Here is a 21940-nt window from a genome sequence, read left to right on the forward strand (position 1 = left end):
ATAATTATATTTAATAAAATCTCATTGGTTAAAAGTTAATGGAAATAGTTAATTAAGAAAAAAAATATATTAGAAAATACAATTTTAAATGTATTCTTAATAAGTATGAAAAAACTATAACATGAATCTTTTAGGAAGTATTATCTAACTAGAAGAAATGCTACAAGTATATTAGTGTCAAATGGCACCGCTCATTGAAAGAAAGAACATCGATTTAAAGACATCATTATAATTGGTGAACTAGATTTTGATCCGCGCTTAAAAGCGTGGGTTTGTTTTCAAAATTAAATATATATTTAAATGAATTTCTACAAAATATATATAGTGTATAGGTTTGTGTACATTTATCCCAAACCGCGAACTAAACTGTAGCAAACTGAAGAAGAAAAACGAAACCTACATTAAACTGACTTTCATAAATAATCGAGCAAATCATATATCTCTAGAACCAAAAAACTGAAATCAATCGTGAAACATTGAAATGGTACGGAAAAAACATTTTATTTTTGAAAATGATTTAACTCATTTTAGTAGGAATACATATTTAGTTTATTGACGAATTAAGATATAAGCATTGTTTTCATATTTGATTCGGACCTGCAATTAGACCAGTAAACTGGTGGCCGTATATAATATGGACTGGATTATATTCTTCATGCAATATTCTACATGATTATACCAACTGATATGTTTCCACAAAATTCAGATTTAAGGAAAACCTATTAATTAAAAATCTGATAAAACCGAAAATCATGCCATTAACCCGTGAACCAACACAGGTTGACCCGATAAAAACTTAGAAAATTTTGATAATATTTTTTTAAAAGTTGATTATAATTCTCATATATTTTATAATAATACGCAAAACTTAAAAAACTATTTAATTTGTCATCTACACGTAAGATTTGTGTAGATGAGAATGGGGCTTACCAATTATGAATGACAAAATCTTCAATAATTTTAATGATAATGTGAATTCGCAAGCATATTCTCGTTTAAAAATATTGTAAATTATATGATTAACTCATAGAAGGAGTAAAAATAGGTGAATGATATGGTATATAATGTTATTGAATATTGAGTTACTTATTGTTAGAGATAAATAAGGGAATACCAAAAAAATGTTAATCTAATGAAAGGGTCCAACAACCTTTTATAACTAGATTTTTTCAGAATGTTTATCTTTTAATAGTATAGATTTGAAAGACCTACTGATAAAGAAAATAGTACTACTAGTAAAGAAGATTAAAATAGATCTTTATGGCATGAAATAAACAAGAAATAAACGGGGCCGCAAGGTTTGAAGAAACTAATTCTTAGAAAGATAAAGAAAAACGGAACGGATTGGCATTATAGGAAAGTGTTGAAGAAATTAAGTTAAACTTTCTTGTGAGTCGTCACTTACATAGTTACATCAATAACCTAACGCAATGGACATTCAGTCTGGTTACTATCCGAATCACCTACAAGAAATATTAAGACATGAATTTTAGAACTCAGTGAAACGTAGTAGGAGATAAAGGAAAACAATAGTGTAAGCTTAGAAGAACTCGTTGATGTTCACAAAGTATGCTTTTAAACAAACTAAATTCTATCTATCGGTCTTTATTTGTGCATATATGATTGGCTATTTTCAACATGAAATTGTACGAAGCAATTCTTTATGATAGAATACAGTACAAAAGATTTGAAAAACAAGAATATCGTGTATCAGTTGTAACAAATTCTAATCTAATCACACACTTATATACCATCGCAACTATATTATGAGCTCCTATTTAAACTTAATTAATTTAATCATCGAAACCCACAAATCACAGATTGTTGTAGCTTAATAGATCTTGAATAGTGTATATTTCTAGAATATTCCTCTTTTAAACGATTTTAATTTGTTTTGCTATCCTAATCTTTTACCTATTAAAACATAAGAAGCCAGCATGGAGGAGGTTGTTGCAGGAGGAGAAACAATATCTCCTCATGTTGTTCGTGATCTCCAGAGTGAGCTAGAAGTTGATAGTAAAGGAACGAGATCTTCTGGCAAGATTCCTAGCGATGAATACAACAAGGTTTTCGAGATCTTACTTCATCAAATTCTTGATGAATTGAAACAACTGAATGTTAAGTAGTCCTCCTGAAGTCCCTCCTATGAAGACTATGATTGGGAAACACCATACTTACATAACACCCGCACTATCACATGGACGGTTGCGGGTCTCCTGGCTACCGTAGCTCTCGCCGGAGGTATCAACCCGCCTGTTTCCCTTCTTTACAAATTGGTTTTAAAACTCACCTTCCAGTACTCCTTGTGGACGTCTGCTTTCTTTTCCTTCGTGGCCTTATTGGTACTCATGGTGATGACTCCATCTTCGAAGAGGATGCTAAGATGATTTGTCAAATCTGCATACATGTGCATGTCTTTCGCTTCCCTTCTTCTAGTGAAAGCTTTTGGAACAGCAACAGTGGCAATGCTATGGAACAATTATTGTACAATTGGAGCAGGTGTTATAGGATTACTCTTCTACCTTGCTCCCTGCTATTTCATCTCGAAGACCCTGAGGATTAAAGTTTTCCGATAGACCATTTTAGTTTGATGGATCAAGATCCCCAAGATGATCAACCTTCATACCTTCCAGTCACTCCATCTACAATCCCTCCATCTAGTCCAGCTGCAACTGATTTAAGTACTCCATCTACATCTGGCTCAATTGGACTCTCCAACGTCGTTTAGTAAAACTTACCTGTGAGTGCAGAAATATGATTTTTCTGTAACAGTCTTTGGTTCCAGCAGCAGCTCCTTCCCTTGCTCGATCTCCATGTTGGACAAATACTTGTTTTCCCAGGTAGAAAAAGAAAAACAAAGAAAGAAAGACATTTGTTTTGGTCTTCTAGCATCATCAGAATCAGATCTTTCTCAGCGACTTAAAGATAGGTTTTTTCTTTTAAAGTTAGTTGACATTTTTGTTTATTTCTTGTTATTATAGCAAGATTTGAAGAGTGATGATGATAGAACAGAACATCTCAAAGACCAATTTTGTTATTCTTCAGAAATAGCAAGAACAAGAAAAGCTGCATATTTTTGAATTGGTTCCAAGAAGAAGCAATACCAGTGACGAATTCTGGTATATATTGAAACCACACAATACGTTAGTGTCAAAGTAACGCCATGACAAGCCAAAGATGATGATAAACCAAAACAAACGATGTTTATTAATTAGTCTTAAAAGTTCAATGCTTGACCATTCAAAAGATTGTCGTTTTGCCAGTTTTTTTCCTAGTTCCTTGACATTTGCTGCCACCTTGTTCTTGAACCTTTAACCGCAACAGAGTGAACATTTCCTGTGCCACCAACATTGGTGAATTACAAGGTTAAAGTAAGAGTGTCCGTTGATTGTGAATCTTATATCTCCCCTCCCCTTTCACGGAACACTAGAACGAAGAAAAAATACAGGCAAACTTCCATAACAAGCAAGAGAAATAACATATGATATATATTAAAGGGTTTTTAGTAATTAACCCCTCGGCTAAAGATGAATCATAAAAAAAATCTCCAACTAAAAATCCTATGAAATAAACCTTCAATTTTAATTTTGTTAACATATGTTATAAAAAACCGTGACGGAAGGTAACATATGTTAACGTTTTATAAGTTGATGGTTTATAATGTTGAAAACTTAGTTGAGTGATTTTTTTACGATTTAAAAATAGTTGAGGAGTTTTATCACTAACCGTCAATAAATGTTTTAAAATGTTTATTATCGTTTATACATTTTTAGATTGATTTATAAGCCTTTAAAACTAATTTATAAATTTTAGTACATTAATATATTATAAAATTAATTTTTACATCCTAAATTAATAATTTTCAACACTATTTACAACTAAATATAACTTCAAAATATTAAATTATTTGATATTTGGCAATAATGATATAAGAAAATTTGTGTGTTTATATCTTCATTGTCAAATATCAAATAATTTAAAATTTATAAGTTACAAGATATGAGCCCGTTGCGTTGCAACGGGTTTTGTGTGATGTTTTAGTTTAATAAAAACTATAGAATAATAAATAATTTCTTATAGTTTTATGATTGTTTTTTTGAATATGTTGTTTGAGATTTATTTTACAATTAAAACCCATTTTTACACATAAGTTTAAGTTAATATTTGTATTTTATATTCATGGTACATAGATGAATTGTTATAAAATTTGTACTTACGATTAGATAAAATACTATATCTAAACGTTTAAACTGAACACAATCCGAAATAAGAAACTTAATGAAAAGTAAAAAGAAATGAAAGTAAAATACATCAATCGAGTCAATGACAACATTATACATGTTCTTATGTAATAATTTAATGTTTTATTAAATAATTCTTTAAAATTTTATTTTGTTAGGATTTTTTTTAAAAGGAAAAAATTATATTTTATAAATCTCACTTTTAGTTACAATTAAAAAATAATATTAAATACACTTTTACAATTTTTTTTAAGATTTTAGAAAAAGAAAATTACTATCATATAACCTATTACAATTATCTTCTCTTTAGAATTTCAGAAAAAATAAATGTCTATCAAATAATTATTTTTAGTTACTAATAAAGAAAATTTACATTTCGTATCAATACTAGTTTTATACTTTTTTGTTAATTAAATAATTTTTTGTATCATGTTCATCATCAAATACTATTTCAAAAATATTATCAAATAATTTTTTACAATTCACTTTTGGTTAGGACTTAAAAATATGATAAAAATTTTTTTTGTTTATGATTTTTTATATAAATAAAGAAAAAAAAAGATCAAATATTCTTGTACAGTTTTTTAGGATTTTAGAAAAGAAAATTAATATTATATCATCTCTTACAATTATATATTTTCTAGGATTTAGAAAATTTCTATCAAATAATTATTTCCCGTAACTATTAACTATTTTTAAAAGTTGCCATTTTCAAAATTCAGTGTTTCCAATATCACTAATATTTTTTTACAAATTTTCTTGTTTACTAAATAATTTTTTACTGTTATATTAAGTGTTAAGTAATGTCGAGGATAATTCATTCATGAACTCCATCTTTCTATTTAGAGTAGGGCGTGGAAAATATTTCCTATTTTCATGATTTGTGTCCTCGGCTCATATTTTTCCTCTATCCCCCCCCCCCCCCCCCCCCCCCCCCCCAAAAAAAATAATAATGCATGATTATTTTAATTCTCATTGATTTCTGAACAAATAAGTTATATTTTTATTTTTTTATCAATAAAATAATATATTTGATATTTTATTCTTGATTTATTGTATTACTTTATGTTTCAGTAGTATCACGAATAATGTTAAATCATTGTGAAATCGTATTAATCATATGTAAAAATATTAAATATTTATGAAGCTTTATAAATCGGTTATAAAATAATGTATTAAAATTTATATATTACTTTTAAAGGCTTATATCAATCTAAAACAATGTATAAATGATAATAAAGATTTAAAAATATTTAATGACTTTTAGAGATAAAATCCTTCAACTATTTTTGAATCGTAAAAAAACACTCAACTAAGTTTTATACATTATAAACCCTTAACTTATAAAATGTTCACGTATTTCACCCTCCGTCACGGTTTTTTAGACGGAAAGTAACATATGTTAACGGAATTAAAATTGAGGCTTTATTTCACAAAATTTTTAACTGAGAGTGTTTTTTACTATTTATCTTTTGTTGAAAGGTTTTATTACTAAAAACCCTATATATTAAATTACATAAAGTTTAATACTTTCATAGAGAAACAGAGTAACACAGTATAATGATCAAGACCCATTACAAGAAGTTTGAAATTAAGTTTAGAAAGTGTACATAAAGATAGAAACTTTTGGACAGTTAAATAAGTGGTGTTACCTTCCGTAAGAAACAGGGACAACACCAGCTTTGTAATGAACAATACGCTGGAAAATAAGCTGAGAGATAAGGGCTTATATCCCAGTGGTCCCCCTTCTCACAAATAACTACCAGAGCTCGTATGTTTGATTTTTTATCGGCGCGGTGGTACTATGATTCTCCAAAAAAAATTCTAAGGGATTTTTCTGGATTTGGAGTACCGCTTACTGTGGGTTCTAGTCACTATAAAAAATTTACCCAAAACATTTTTTTTTTCACCTAAAAAATAAAAATAAGCTGAGAGAGGTCAAAACGGTGAAGTGGAGGGCTACACCAACCACCTGCGTTATTAGGCAGAGCGTTGTTGGGAGGACAAAAGTTGGTGGCTATAACAACAATAGCACCATGTAAACACCACGTCCCGTCGCTCTGACACCGGATCTCTCGAAACACGTGCCGCAGCTAAGCCCGTTATTGAACAAAGCAGTACTTAAAGCCGCCGTGTTGGTCCCGTATCCTTGGCTGTAGAGATTACCGTACGCACAAGCTGCACCTGGTGACAAAAGAGACATTTAGCTTAAAACATTGAGATGATTTTTTATAGAGAAGGTAAACTTTGTTGACACATACCCATTGTTCCTGAAGCATCACTTCGACCATAGAAAGTGGCATGAGCATTGACCCATCCAGCATCATATCCTTGAACAGAGGACGCCATTGCAGCAAACCCCAACAGGACTCCCCAAAAGACCCATTCTTCCCCTGCAGTTGGACAATTATGAAACAAAATTACTACTCGAGACATTACTAGCAAGTTGTACGAAAAACAGTTGGATGAGAGAGAGAGAAGGCATTTGATGGGAGTGCAGAAGAAGGTTTGACCCTTCATTTACCGCTTTAACCACCTAATTTTGAAAATAAAATTTTGACATTACAACTTTATATTTTATTTTTTACCAATACTTGAATTTTACAAAGGTTCAATTTTCAACCTGAAGCAACAAGAAAAATGCAGGAGATGAGAAGTTATTTGAACCAAAAGGTGATCTTGCTTTGGAGTCGTGAGAGAGGGAGAGAGAGGGTTTTAAACAAATACTAGATTTTTCACATGCACATCCGTGCGGGTAGATTTTCATTTTATAAATATATAACAGATACCATCGCAAAACTTTCAAAGATGTAATTTACATTTTAGTGTTATATATTGTGTAAATCTATAATATTTTTTTTTTTAAATCTATAATGTTATTAGTTATGTTTATTATTCGATTACATTAATGTATAATGATTTGTTTTATACATTTTATTTTATTATTAATTGTTATTATATATTAATATATTTTCGAGTTTGGTAAAATAAATTCATAGTATGAAATAAACAAATTGAGAATCTCCTTCATTTTTTTCTAATTTTTACACACTGAATACAACATATTTTAAAATTTTATTTAGTTACTATAGAATTGATATTTTCTTAGCATAATTTATATTTCTATGTTATTTATTTTAGTATATTGTGGGATTTTATAAGTAAATAGATTATAATAATACTATATTATTAATTATGAAATCAATCGTTGCATTAATTTAAAAGTATTTTTTAAAATTTTATTAAGATTTTGTTAGATTTTTTCCAACATATTTTGTTATAAGTAGAAATAAAATTTAAATTTACAGTTAAAATTTATTTATTAATATCTATATAATTTATAAGATTTTTTAGAAATGTTATATATTAAATATATTAACTTAAATAATCAAATAGATGTAATTGATGAAATAGACCTAGTATGATTTTTTATGGTATTTCTTTTAATAAAGAAGATATAGAATAAAATTATAAAATTTGAAAAATAGCATACCGTTTTATTTTATTTTTTTTATAATAAAATCTTATTTAAATTAATGTATAATAGTATATTTTATTAATTACGAAATTAATCAATGGTATTAATTATATAAAATATTTTAAATTTTTAGAAAGATTTTATTAGATTTTTTCTCAACATTTTGTTATAACTAAAGATAAAATTTAAATTTACAGTTAAAATTGATTTATTATTAATATCTTTAAATATTTAATAGATTAATGTAGATAATTAAATAAATGTAATTAATGAAATGAACCTAATAAGGCTAGTATGACTTTTTAATGGTAGATAAAAATGGTAGTTCTCTTTTAATAGAGAAGATATCAAGAAGAAAAGAAGGAGAGCAACAATCTTCTCTATTAAAAGAGAAGTACCATTTTTATCTACTATTTAGAAGTCTACTAGGACCATTTCTTTAATCACATAATATGACATAATAATTAATAGGAATATTATAATAAATTAATTTTAACTATAGATTTGAATTTTATTTTCAGTTATAACAAAATCTATTTAAAAAAATCTAACAAAATCCTACTAAATTTCTAAATAATTTTTATTAAACATTGCATTAATTAATTTTGTAATTAAGTAATATAATGCTTTCATTTAAATAAATTATCATCTACCACTAAAACGGGTTCAAATTTGTTAATCATGTCAGATTTTTTTATACAAATGACGTTATTAACATATGTTAAAAATTTATTTCTACAGCTATATATTTTCAAAAATCATATGTTGAAGAATATTTTTTATGTGATTATTTCAAATTATGAAAACTCGAAAACGTAATAAAAAAGGTAAAATGTATAAAACAAACCCCTACATTAATAAAGTAATAAGAAACCTAAACAATAAAATTAAAAAGTTATAAAATACATAACACTAAGATATAAATTGTATATTTAAATTTATATAATAATATCAAAATTATATATTTATAAAATGAAAATATACCCGCACGATGTGCGGGATAAACTCTAGTTCAGTTTATGACGGAAGTAACTTGTTTGAGATCAATTGGATCCAAATTGAGGTTAATAAAGTATTAAGGTATTTTCGAGGGAGGATAAAAAGTAGTTAAGAGTTTAAGACTAAGTCAAGGTTTCGGCCTTTAGGTGGGCATTGCGCCAGTTTATGTAATATCCAACTTATCAATTAGGCTGTACAATTTAATTCTTTATCACTCATCTCTTTCAAAGTGAGATCAAATGTAAAAAGCCAATTCGTTTTACTTTCTACTTTTTTTTCTTGGCTTTTTAGTAAAAGGTGAAGAAGATAAATTCACCATTAGACACCTGGTACAGTATAGTTCATACACTTTCAAATTGTTGAAAATCTTACAAGAAACACTAAATATTGGTAACAACAACTAATAAACTAGACGCCTCTATTTATTCAGTCTCATTCTCCTCCTTTGCTATCAATGAAACCTGACGATCTCAGAAGAAAAAGAAAATAGAATGTGCCAGACAAGAATAATAACACGAAACAAAGTCAAATAGATGACTCAGTTCACATGTCATTAGTGATAGCTAATTTCAGGGTACACATGATTTATTAGACATTTATTAACATAAACCCTAATCCTGTTTTTTAAGTTAGATTTCGAGATCCATCAGCGGTCAAACTCTGTTTTCCGTAATAAACAAATGCATATTTTTCTTGGCTGATATTATTTTTGTTTTGAACATTTAAAATAGTCAAGTTGATCTTGTACGTGTGTGAAGCAATAGTAACAGATGTGTATGTGTTCTTAACATTTGTCGTCACATCTTAAATTACAATAAAACACAGGCCGCAAAACCAAAAAACCCCGCTGGTGTATGATTGTCAGATTGTTGTGGTATGAGTGTATTTGTTAATGTGTATGTGTCCATATTCATTTATAAAACCGGTATACTATAGTTGATACACTTTCAAATTGTTGAAAATCTCAAATAGAAACACTGGAAATTGGTAACAATTAACTAATAAACTATACCTCTATATATTCAGTCTCATTCTCCTCCTTTGCTATCAATGAACCTGACGATCTCAGAAGAAAAAGAAAACAGAATGTGCCAGACAAAATAATAACACAAAACAAAGTCAAATAGATGACTCAGTTCACATGTCACCAGTGATAGCTAATTTCATGGTACACATGGAAGAAGTGTAAAAGTAATAACTTTCAAATGTCATCAAATCCCAAAAGGAAGAATATGTCATTTGTTCTTGAGACTATTCACACACTATACAAAGTAATATGAAATTCAAAAGCATATATACTTCTACATCAAATAGTCTTTTTTTTTTAGCACATACCAACTCCTAAACCTCATCATCGCTTCCTTCCGGTCCATGGAGTTCGCTCCTACATATTATAAGCATGTCGTTGTATATTAATGAAACCCTTCCTATATATAGAAGATATAACAGAGTAAAAATATTCACATTACCTCAAAACCCTGAAACTATTTGGATCACTTACCTGTGAGAAAGAAACCACGTACACAATCAATGAACACAGATATAAAGTTGAAGAATTGAGTTTGCTTTGGTGGAATCTGAGTCGTCTTTTCTTACGCCATAAATGCCGATGTCGTTGGAACAACCGACACAAAAGATATCATGGAAGTCACCAGTTGCTTCAGCCAGAATTATTGTATTATAGCTGCCACCAAAATTAAGGATATATATATATAATATTGGATGAAAATCCTCAAGTAACATCAACATGAAACAAGTGAGAAGCGCATATAATACACTTACAGTCTACTGAACACATATACGAGGCAACCATCCTGAAAAGAAAACATCAGAGGCATGTCAAAATGCATGCAGTGTCAAGTTAAAAGATGAGATGTAAGTGTGAGAAATTAAAACCTCGGTCTCCTCAGAGATGATATCACTTTGGACGCCGAGATGTGTCGCACCATTTGCATGTATACACTGCTCCCTCGAGTTCTATCCCGAACGCTCTTCCCATTTTCCACCTACCTGGAGAGACTCCCACAAGATCGTGATTGATATATTAATATTTCCTTCCTCTTTTTCCTTGTTTTATGCAAATAAATTGATACTAGTGTGTTACCAAGAAAATCTAACAAAAGAGAGTTTGAAAATTATATACAAAAATTGAAGATTAATCGGATACCAACAACTTTTTTGTAGATTAATCTATTATAGATATACAAAAAGTCAAACATCTTGCCGTATTGTATAATTGAAGATTAATGGTTTGCCAAAATAATTGGAAGGTTGTGTTGACCTATCATAGTCATCTCAAAAGTTGCGAAACGTATTTGGTTGGATGTTTTTATTTCCAGTTCAAACTGCCAGAAAGTACAAGTTGGATTACTAGTAAAATAATAAGACACCTGCGGCGTACGTGTTTCAAAAAAAAAAAAAAAGGTATGATTAACCCTGGTCTCTTAACCATGGTTCTTAATTCGTGATTTGATATTTTTTTTGTTTTTTTATACTTTTTGGCTAAGAGACGTTTCTTATATCTTTTATTTAAGAGACTTAAAAAAAAGTTAAAAACAGTCTATTAGATAAAAACTCCAATTAAGAGACTAAATTTAATCATGGTCTAAAAATAAAAAATAAGACACCTACATACAACTAACTCAATGTTACACAACCAGTACAACAGATACTTCATTCTTTGTGGGTTTTAATCTCAACTCATAAATCTCTTACTTGCAGTAAAAGACATAGATAAAGAGAGTGGTTTCAACACACATCATGATGGGAAACGTATTGTCTAGACTGTTTTAATGGTTTGCCAAAATAATTGGAGGGTTGTGTTGACCTATCACAGTCATCTCAAAAGTTGCGATGCTTGGTTGGATGTTTTTATTTCCAATTCAAACTGCAAGTAAGTACAAGCTGGATTACTAGTACAATAATAATGATACGACACCTGCATACAACTAACTCAATGTTACACAAACAGTACAACCGATAATTCTTTGTGTGTTTTGTTCTCAACTCATAAAGCTCTTACTTGCAGTAGAAGATATAGATAGAGAGAGTGATTTCAAGACACATCTCGATGGGAAACAAAACAAAAGCACATAGATTCTTCAGGCCACAATAGGATCTTCATGTACATATTTCTCAAACTCCTCCCTTGATCTCCCATCCGGATTCTTCTTCCATTCAATAAATTTCTTGGCTGCCTCTATGAATTTCTCCATGTGAAGCCGCTTCCATTCCTGTACCAAATCAAATATTTGAAAAAAGTGTTTGCGCTAAAACCATTAAGCTAAGAAAAGACTAAATCATGTAGTAAGGAGAAATCTTGAGGGAATGAATCAAACCTCGAAATCCCATTCTCCATACATATCAGGATCATCCTTGTTAGCCCATACATAAGTTTCCACTTTCATCTTCGCAGAAGTGTCCTATACAAATTGGAGAGATAAACCCTTCAAATCTTTTAGCAGATTAGTAGACGATGAAGTGAAGTAATAATACTTACGTTTAATACAACCTCAACAGTCTTCCTCACGTATTCATCTCCTTCAATCATATCTAAGTTATCTAGCTGACCATCTGTCAATCCAGTTAGTATCTGCACCAAACCGATCAAACCTTTTTTTCAGAACCAAGAGAACAATGTTAACCAAGAGAACAATAGAGACGAAATAAAAACCTTTCCGTTGCTAAGTCCATTCTCAGAAGGAGAGATACATGCATGCAAACGCCCTTTCAGCCTATACACATGACTGCAAAACAAAACCAAGAAATCAGATTTAACCAGATCTTAGAACAAAAGAAGAAGAAGAAGAAGAAGAAGAAGAAGAAGAAGAAGAAGAGAGACGTACAAGCCGTGGAGCTGAGCGGAGACGGCGACCGGATTGCATCCGAGGATCAAACTGACGACGGATGGTTCTTGGAAACTGCCGTAGACAAAGACATTGTGCGACAGAGATTGATCGGAACTAGTCATTGTCTTCTCTGAAAACTGGTTGGTTTAGTTTTGAAATGAAATCCACGTGAGAGAGAGTTAGTAATATCTTCCTTTATTTATGCACATCATCACGTAACGTAGCTTTCTTTCTTTCTTTCTGTATTTAATACAAAATAAACAGATGTATGGCTGTCTATTTATTGGCTTTAATATTAAATTGCAAAATGTAATATTTATAGTATCTTTGACATTGTGTTGCCTATATTATTGGAGGTAGTTTTTTTTTTTTTTTTTTTTTAAAAAAAGGGCTTTTGGCTATCATTATTGGAGGTAGTTAATACCTCTGGCTTTATCTTCTGTTTTTTTTATATATATCGGCGAGGTGAGGGTTTCTTGGTAGAGTTCTGTGAGGTGTTAGACTGTTAGTGGATAGGCATGATACTTTGGATTCTCTGTTTAATAAGTATGTGGACCTGCTTGTAGACCAATATATGTTAGCCAAAGTCAAATCTCATTTCCAAATCAGTAAGAAATTTTCTTTTGGATTTGGACCACATACCTTGTTCTTCTTCTTTTTTGGGCAAAAATTGTTCCTCTTTCTGACATAAAAACAACATAAATGATAAAATAATATACTTTCATACAACATTGTGTTTGTGTTCCCAACTCACGAACCTTCTTCTTGAGAGCGCCACCAATGGTAGTTTTTTACCATAGAATTCTTAAATCACGTATTACTACATATAATGAATTAAAAATATACAAAAAATTTCGGAAATTACTAATAATATGTTAAATGAGATATTGTTAGTTGGGTTTTCAATTTTTTTAATATACTCTTTATCTAAATACACTAATATATAGTTTTTGAATTTCATGGTAAGAAACTACCATAGGGGTTGCTTATACTCTTATTAGCTTTGAACTTTGAAGCGAGACCGTTTTTTCTTGACAATATAATAACATGGAAACACATTAATTTTTAATGATTAGTGGAAACTTGTCAGCTAATCCATAATGGTTTTAAACCTCCGAATTTCACACCTTTCAGATTTTTTTCTTTTTTAAACTCACCCACCTCTTTCAGATTTTGAGATCGAGAATTTTTCTGAAAGATGGTTTATGATTTTGAGATCAAGAATTGAATTATCAAAGGTACACGATTGGTTAAGAATGTATTTAACCAAGAACAATGTTCTTAACTTCAGAAACTACATTATTAAGGCCACTAAAGTAGCAATAAACAATTTAGTAAAAAAAATAGCAATAAACAAGACATTCTATCTCTATAATATTATTTGAGAAGTCAGTTTTTTATGTGTCGCGCTCACGTTAACTTTCACGATGGTTGATTACACTGATACCCTTAATGAATTTAAAATATTACATTTAAATACTATTACTCATTTTTTTAGTTTCCTTTTTAAAATTTTCCAAATAACATATATAATAAAAAGGAGATATTTATAAAGTTTAAAAAGTAAACTTTAAAACGAAAATAAATGTATATATAATATGATTTCATTAAAAAGGAAAGTTCAGAAATCGAAATATTCCATTTAAAAAAAGATTTATAAATAACACAAAATATACTTTTGAAGTAATAAAATAGTTTCTTTATATCTATATTTTCTTATATGAAATTCATATATTTGTATATAATGTGAATACCAAAGAAAATCAAATACTTACGTAATATTTTAAAATAGCATAACACTATATACTTTAACGAGAGATATATATTATATTTTATCATTATTAAAATTATATGTTTTATTAATATATAATTTGCTTTAAAATTTTATGTTTGTAGAACTTAATATATATATGATCAAGATACCAAAGCAAATCTGAATTCTCATTTTAAGATTATTTAAAATAAATCTCAATTTACCATTCAATAAATCTAAGGCATAAAATTATTTAGAATTTATAAATATTTTAATTATTATAAATATCTCTATAATATTATTTGAGAAGTCAGTTTCTTATGTGTCGTGCTCACATTAACTCTCAAGATGGTTGATTACACTGATACCCTTAATGAATTTAAAATATTACATTTAAATACTATTACTGATTTTTTTAGATTCCTTTTTTAAAATTTTCCAGATAACATATATTATAAAATAGAAAATATTTATAAAGTTTTAAAAGTAAATTTAAAAAAGAAAATATATGTATATATAATATTAATTCATTAAAAAGGAAAGTTCAGAAAATAGTAATATTCCATTTAAAAAAATATTTATAAATAACACAAAATATACTTTTGAAGTAATAAAATAGTTTCTTTATATCTATATTTTCTTATATGAAATACATATATTTGTATATAATGTGAATACCAAAGAAAATCAAATACTTACATAATATTTTAAAATAGCATAACATTATATACTTTAACAAGAGATATATATTATATTTTATCATTATTAAAATTATATGTTTTCTTAATATATAATTTGCTTTAAAATTTTATGTTTGTAGAACTTAGTATATGATCAAGATACCAAAGCAAATATGAATTCTCATTTTAAGATTATTTAAAATAAATCTCAATTTACCAATCAATAAATCTAAGGCATAACATTATTTAGAATTTATAAAATACTTTAATTATTGTAAATATTGATATGTGTTCATGAACTTCCAAAAATGTATGAGTTACTTATGTATGTACTTATATATATGCATGAGATTTTAAAGTATTATCGTTATATTAATTTATGTAATTTGAAATCTGATACTTTAGTTTATTTCTTATTTTATTCTAAACACAATATATCTTAAGGTATACATAATTTTCCTAAAATATATTTACATATTTAAGATAACAACCAGCCTAAATGCAAATAAGAAAATTAATGAAAATTTTAATATATTTAGAATAAAACATTTAATAGTTGATTTCAGAAAAATAGATACAATCAAATATACCCAAATGATAACTAAATCGACTGTAAAAAACAACTAGATATAACATATCTAAAATAATACTAATTAAATAAAAAAATATAATATTATTAGTATAAATTATGCACACAATTTATAAATTAATTTAAAATCAAAAATAAATAGCAATCAATTATTATAATATATTTACTTTATGAATATTTATATCCGTGCATGAGCACGGGAAAATCACCTAGTAACACCCTTAAAAGGAATCCCCGATTTACTTAATATTTTTAACATTCTATAATCTTAAGATATTCTGTTGGTCTTTTCATATTCATTATTTTTATAATATTTTATAATTAAGGTGTTTTCTTTCGTTCAACATTTGTTTTGTCCGACATTTGGAATAAACATCTAAAAAAAACTTAAAAATAAAAAGAACTAACTAATATACGAGATTGAGCATAGAACCGTCTTAGCTTTTAACTTAACTACCTACGAATAGTTGTCGATTTGTTACACTCCATTATGAAAGATTAATATAATGTTTATCAGTATTTGGTTATATGGGGGAGGGCTTAATCACTACCAGTCAAAGCCAAACCATTTGCAACTTCTTGTATTTTTCAAATCAAAATGACTTTTTGGGTTCAGATTAAGACACCAAACTTAACACATATACCTCTTGTTCATATATAGATATAGATACAGTACAACATCTTTGTGTTTTCGAACTCACAAAGTTTATTATAATCTTATGGCCTTGATCACTGATCAGACCCTTTTATTTTTGAGTAAAAGATAGATAAAGATTAGATAACACATTCTTCAAGCCACGGGAGGATCTTCATTTACAAATTTGGCAAACTCTTCCCTTGTTTTGCCATTTGGATTCTTCTTCCATTCGATGAACTTCTTCGACGCCTCTATGAACTTCTCCATGTGAAGCCGCTTCCACTCCTACCAAAATAAAATATCCACACAATATGTTTGCGCCAAAACCATTAAGCAACATAAATATAACATAAACTTAATAAACACTTGTGATTAGTTTTTGATGCTCTGGAAACTTGTAAGCGTATGAGTTCAACCTCAAAATCCCATTCTCCATACATATCAGGATCATCCTTGTTGGCCCATATAAAGGCTTCCACTTGCATTTTCTCCAACGTATCCTGCATAAAGGGAGATCAAAGCTTCAAGCTCTAAGTAATATCATCATAAAAGATCATTAGAGATTATGAAGTGAAACTTACGGTCAATACAACCTCAACAGTTTTTCTCTCGTATTCAGCTCCTTCAATCATATCTAAGTTCTCTAGCTGAGCATTTGTTAATCCGGTTAGTACCTGCACAAACCATCAACCATTTTCAGATATCGAAAACTAGTAATTATAATATCAGAGAAGGAAAAAAATACAAGTTTGACAATAAAAAAGGTTATTCCTTCATTCATCACAAGTGAATTCAAATGAACCAAACTTAATTAGTTTACGTGCATTAAAAAATATCGTGGAGTATACATATTGAACTTATCGTGGAGTATATTAAACCAGAGATAAACAAAAAACAGTGTTCATAGCTTGAGAAAACTCATGAAAATGAATTAAACCCAAATAAAGTAAGATCCTCTTCAGTTACAAAAAAAAAAAAAAAAAAAGATCCTCTATCATACTTTTTTTTTTTTGACAAAAGATCCTCTATGATACTTGGTTGGTTAAAATTCTAATACCCCAAGAAGATTAACTTGTTTAAATTAGGCTCATAAAAAAAAGTTTATAATTAGTCTCCTAACCTAACAGCTAGCTTGAGGCGCACGTCCTTTGAAAGAAAATCGTTTTCTTGTGAAAGAAGTAATTACATACATGCACAGAAGTTTTTGAAGATTAGGTTTTGTTTGCTAAAAGAAGAGAGATGAGAACAAAACCTTGCCGTTGATGACTCCGGTCTCAAAAGGAGCAATACAAGGATGCAAACGCCCTTTGAGTCTGTACCTGTGACTGCAACATCCACAATAACACGTCTACAATCAATCTAAGCCAAAAGGAAGGACGGAGATGTGAAGTAAGATGCAGTACAAGCCGTGGAGTTGAGCGGAGACGATGACGGGAGTGCATTCGAGGATCAAACCCACGACTGCTGGTTCCTGGAAACTGCCATAGACGAAGACATTGTGCGACGGAGATTCAGAACTACTCATCTTCTTCTTCTTTCTGATAGTGCTCTGTTTGAAAAAATGTGTGTGAGAGAGATGAGTAAGTAGTGGCTCTGTTTATAACCTCGTATCGTAGCCTACTTTCCTTGACTTCTTCTTCCTCCTTATTTTTTTTATTTATCTGGTAAAATGGTCATGAAATGATAATCTTTTTCTTGTTCTTTGTCAACAGTCATACTCTGTTTCTATCATAAACAAAAGCATACTTTTCTTAGTTATTAACATCATTTTTGTTTTGAACATTTAAAATAAGTCAAGTTGATCTTGTACGGTGTGTATGAGTTGTTGACATTTGTCGTCACATCTTAAATTACAATTAAACATAGACCGTACACTACAATTCAAAACCAAAAAAGTCCCCATGGTGTATGATTGTCAGATTGTTGTGGTATGTGTATGAGTGTATTTGTTGTGTCCATGTTCATTTATGAAACTGGTATGCTATAGTTGATACACTTTCAAATTGTTGAAAATCTCAAAAGAAATACTAAAAAATTGGTTAAAATAACTAGTAAAGTAGACACCTCTATTCAGTCTCATTCTCCTCCTTTGCTTTTAATGAATATAACTGATTTAGTCTCAGTTCAAACAGAAACACTAAAAATTGGTAACAATAACTAATAAAAGATACACCTCTAATCAGTCTCATTCTCCTCCTTTGCTATCAATGAACCTGAAGATCCCAGAAGAAGAAAAACAGAATGTGGCAGACAAAATAATAACACAAAACAAGGTCAAATAGATGACTCAGTTCACATGTGATTAGTGATAAGCTAATTGCATTGTACACATAGAAGAAGTGTAAAAGTAAGAACTTATTACACATGTCATCAAAACACCAAAAGGAAGAATATGTGATCTTTTTTTTTTTGTAACACAAACTTGCATTAGAAACTTAGAAAACACGGTTCGTGGATACAAAGACTTCGTTCAACAAGGCTTGCTTTGCAAGAGCATCAGCAGCCTTGTTTTCCGATCGTTGAGTCCAGACAAAGGAAACAAATTCAAAAGCATAGACTAAGTTTAAGATATCAGAGACAATGCCATAGATCTCTGAGTTGGGTACTTCTTCATTGATGGCTCTTATGAGTTGTAGAGAGTCTGATTTGCATAGTACACACCGGATACCCTTGGTGATGCAGCAGGAGAGGGCTTCCCGTAACGCCAGTCCCTCAGCGATCAGTGGGGAGTTAACAAAGTGGCAGTGTGCCATGTAGGATCCAGTCTGGTTTCCTCCGCCAATTGTCCATCCCAGTCCCGTTAGTTGTAGATCTGCACGCCAAGCCCCATCCGAGTGGAGCAAGGTAGCGTTTGTGGGTTCCGGGGGCCGCTGTGTTGGTGGCCTGGTAGATGATGTGGCTTCCGTCTGTTGTTCTCTTAGCCATTCCTGCGCCGCTGATATAGCTTTTGTGATCACTTCCTCCGGGGTAGCGTCTTTATTATTAAAGATTCGGTTGTTTCTAGCAAGCCATAGAGACCATAGAATCCAAGGTGCTAGAGGTCCAGAAGCAATTCCCACCGGTGGGAGGCATGTACGTGAGCAGAGTCCCTCCCAAGCTGAGGTTAAATCTAGCAAACCTCTAACATCAACACAAGTAGAGAAAGGTGCAAGTTTCCATACATTGTGTGCGAATTCGCAGTGAAGGAACAGGTGGTTGATAGATTCAACTGTATCACATCTTGGGCACGTTTGAGCAGGACCTATGTTTCTTAGCGCTAGGAGATCTCCAACCGGAAGTGCCCCCTGGAAGATTTTCCAGAGAAAGAGCTTGATCTTAGGAGAAGTTTGAAGTTTCCAAATGTTTTTTATCCAGTCCACATCCACTGTCGTAATCGGTTGGCGATTCTCTTCGCTTCTCTCAAGTGCCTTTATGTAGCCCGTCTTTGTTGAGTAGATACCAGAGCTGGTTCCGAGCCATATAAGTTTATCCGGTGCTCCAAGTTTGCTCGGCTTTAGGCTGAGTATCCTCTCTTCCTCCTGAGGTAGCACTCGCTGAATGATGGCTCTGTCCCACTCTGTTCCATTTGGCAGCATAAGGTGTTTGACGGTCCATTCGGCGTATTGCTCAGGTGCTGGGCCCATGGGGCGAGCTTGTGAGGAGAGGCTGAGCCAGGGGTCATTCCAAATGCTGATGCTTTCACCGTTGCCAATTGCCCAGCCCGCGTTGCTCATCATGAGGTCCCTGCCAATTAAAATTCCTCTCCATCCATGCGATTCCGCGGCTCTGTGCTCAACTTGTAAGAAAGAAGTGTCCCTGCAGTATTTCCCGGTTAGGCCCCTGGACAGAAGCCCCGAGGGGTTGTGATGGAGTCGCCAACTCAACTTCGCTAGATAAGCGTCATTGAAGCTCTCAAAATCTCGGAAACCCAAGCCTCCCTGTTGTTTCGGTCTTGTCATCTTATCCCAAGAGACCCAAGCCATTTTCCTGTTCCCACTTCTTCCATCCCACCAGAAGCGGGTCACTGCTGATTGAATGCGTTTACAGAGCGATCGGGGCAGTTTAAAGCAAGTCATTGCATGGGATGGAATGGGGGAGAGAACACTCTTCAACATCACCATCTTCCCAGCTGTGGATAAATATTTGTTCGACCAGCTGCTAGCCTTTGTCTTTATCCTTTCCACAATCGACGTAAAGAGGTCTCGTTTTTTCCGGCCAAAGTGTTCCGGTAGCCCCAAATACTTACCTATACCACCTTCTTTCGGGATTTGTAAGCAGTCTTTCACCATATTTTTAAGCGTGATAGGGGCTTTCCTGGAGAAAGTAACAGAGGACTTGTTGGTGTTGATTGATTGGCCCGAGGCCATCTCGTACTGGCGCAGAATCTCTTTTAGCGCCAGGGCATTGTCTTTGTTTGCCTTGGCAAAGAACATGGTGTCGTCCGCAAAGAGGAGATGGTTCACTTGGGGACAATCCCGAGCAACCCGGATGCCGGTCAAGAGACCTGTTTCCTGAGCTCTGTTACACAGTCCCGAGAGCACTTCGCTACAAAGAATGAAAATGTAGGGTGAGAGAGGGTCTCCTTGACGGATGCCTCGGCTCGGTTTAACCTTTCCTCTAGGCGAGCCGTTGATGAGGAAGGCATAGGTAACAGAAGAAACACATTCCATTATCCAAGAAAACCATTGAGGGTGGAAACCCAACCTCTCAAGGACCAGCTGAATAAAATCCCACTCGAGCCTATCGTAGGCTTTGCTCATGTCTGTCTTCACCGCCATAGAGCATCTTTTCTGGCTTGTGAATGTTGGAGGAAGTAGAGTACTTCATGTGTGATAAGTACGTTGTCGGAGATCGCTCTACCAGGAACAAAGGCGGATTGGTTTTCAGAAATGACCATCGAGAGCAGCGGTTGCATTCTTTTAGTGAGGATCTTTGAGATGATCTTGTAATAAACATTACAAAGGGCGATCGGCCTATAGTCTGCGACAACCTTGGGGCTTAAGACCTTCGGGATGAGGCGAACGAACGTCTCGTTAATGTTCGGGGGCAGCTTGCTCGTCACAAAGAACTCTTGTATCTCTTTAACAATGTCTGTCCCAATTGCTAGCCAGTGAGTTTGAAAAAACCCCGCTGAGAAACCGTCTGGTCCGGGCGCTTTATCCGCGTGGATTGAGAAGACTGCTGTCCGTATCTCGTCTGGCGTCGGTATCAGGATGAGCTTTTCATTATCCGTGTTTGATATGATCGGCCTTAGAGCCTTTTCCACCACTCCTTGGATATCAGACTTCTCGCTAGCCAGGGTTGTGAAGAGTGTCCCGAAGTAGCTCACTATTACTTGGGCTATTTGTTCTTCCTCGAACACGGGGTTCCCCTCGCTATCCTCGATCACTGTGAGGGTGTTGGCTCTTCTTCGGTTTTTGGTAGCGGCATGGAAGAAACCTGAGTTACGATCTCCTAATCGAAGCCATAAAAGTCTGCTTCTCTGTCGCCAATAGGCCTCTTCCGCCTTATAAGCCTTCTTCAAATCTTCGGTAATCTGGTGGATCAGTTGGGTATTATTCTCACTGCTCGATTGCGCTGTCTCCAGCTCTTGCCTTTTCTGTTCGATGAGGAGTCTACTGTTTGCCTGGTGCTCTTTGTTCCACCGAGAGATGACCCCACGGATGACCTTGATACGCTCAGCTATCGGCATGTTAGAGGCCTTTGCCCATGCCTCTAGGATTAGCTTTGTCACCT

At 32.1% G+C, this 21940-nt stretch overlaps 3 protein-coding genes and 1 long non-coding RNA gene across 4 annotated transcripts; all 4 read right to left on the bottom strand.

Moving 5' to 3' along the window:
- Positions 1-8545: 8545 nt before the first annotated feature.
- On the bottom strand, positions 8546-10653 carry LOC106371125. The gene is made up of 5 exons (XR_001274466.3): positions 10615-10653; positions 10501-10532; positions 10315-10402; positions 10188-10219; positions 8546-10102 (listed from the first exon to the last, which is right to left on the bottom strand). It is a non-coding gene; the product is annotated as an uncharacterized LOC106371125 (long non-coding RNA).
- Positions 10654-11627: 974 nt separating this feature from the next.
- On the bottom strand, positions 11628-12846 carry LOC125606435 (protein AIG2 B-like). The gene is made up of 5 exons (XM_048775500.1): positions 12564-12846; positions 12392-12464; positions 12218-12310; positions 12057-12140; positions 11628-11951 (listed from the first exon to the last, which is right to left on the bottom strand). Exons 1-5 carry the CDS (start codon positions 12686-12688, stop codon positions 11820-11822), a joined length of 507 nt encoding a protein of 168 aa, XP_048631457.1. The 5' UTR covers positions 12689-12846; the 3' UTR covers positions 11628-11819.
- Positions 12847-16219: 3373 nt separating this feature from the next.
- Positions 16220-17967, bottom strand: LOC125606436 (protein AIG2 A-like). The gene is made up of 5 exons (XM_048775501.1): positions 17629-17967; positions 17478-17550; positions 16807-16899; positions 16642-16725; positions 16220-16510 (listed from the first exon to the last, which is right to left on the bottom strand). Exons 1-5 carry the CDS (start codon positions 17748-17750, stop codon positions 16379-16381), a joined length of 504 nt encoding a protein of 167 aa, XP_048631458.1. The 5' UTR covers positions 17751-17967; the 3' UTR covers positions 16220-16378.
- A 693-nt stretch (positions 17968-18660) lies between these two features.
- On the bottom strand, positions 18661-20964 carry LOC125606437. Its single transcript, XM_048775503.1, has one exon. The coding sequence runs from the start codon at positions 20962-20964 to the stop codon at positions 18661-18663; it is 2304 nt and encodes a 767-aa protein (XP_048631460.1).
- Between the last annotated feature and the right edge of the window lie 976 nt (positions 20965-21940).

Source organism: Brassica napus, unplaced genomic scaffold, assembly GCF_020379485.1.
Source record: "Brassica napus cultivar Da-Ae unplaced genomic scaffold, Da-Ae ScsIHWf_885;HRSCAF=1255, whole genome shotgun sequence".
Taxonomy (NCBI): domain Eukaryota; kingdom Viridiplantae; phylum Streptophyta; class Magnoliopsida; order Brassicales; family Brassicaceae; genus Brassica; species Brassica napus.

What these genes read in the sequence shown, in the direction of transcription:
- LOC125606435 (XM_048775500.1), bottom strand. Translation starts at nt 12,688, where the DNA reads ATGACTAGTTCCGATCAATCTCTGTCGCACAATGTCTTTGTCTACGGC. An exon ending in CTGTTGAGGTTGTATTAAAC is followed by an intron (nt 12,141 to 12,217) that starts GTAAGTATTATT and finishes CAATTTGTATAG; the next exon opens with GACACTTCTGCGAAGATGAA. An exon ending in ATGGAGAATGGGATTTCGAG is followed by an intron (nt 11,952 to 12,056) that starts GTTTGATTCATT and finishes GATTTGGTACAG; the next exon opens with GAATGGAAGCGGCTTCACAT.
- LOC125606437 (XM_048775503.1), bottom strand. Translation starts at nt 20,964, where the DNA reads ATGAGCAAAGCCTACGATAGGCTCGAGTGGGATTTTATTCAGCTGGTC.
- LOC125606436 (XM_048775501.1), bottom strand. Translation starts at nt 17,750, where the DNA reads ATGAGTAGTTCTGAATCTCCGTCGCACAATGTCTTCGTCTATGGCAGT. An exon ending in TCCGCTCAACTCCACGGCTT is followed by an intron (nt 17,551 to 17,628) that starts GTACTGCATCTT and finishes TGGATGTTGCAG; the next exon opens with TCACAGGTACAGACTCAAAG. An exon ending in CCGGAGTCATCAACGGCAAG is followed by an intron (nt 16,900 to 17,477) that starts GTTTTGTTCTCA and finishes TGGTTTGTGCAG; the next exon opens with GTACTAACCGGATTAACAAA.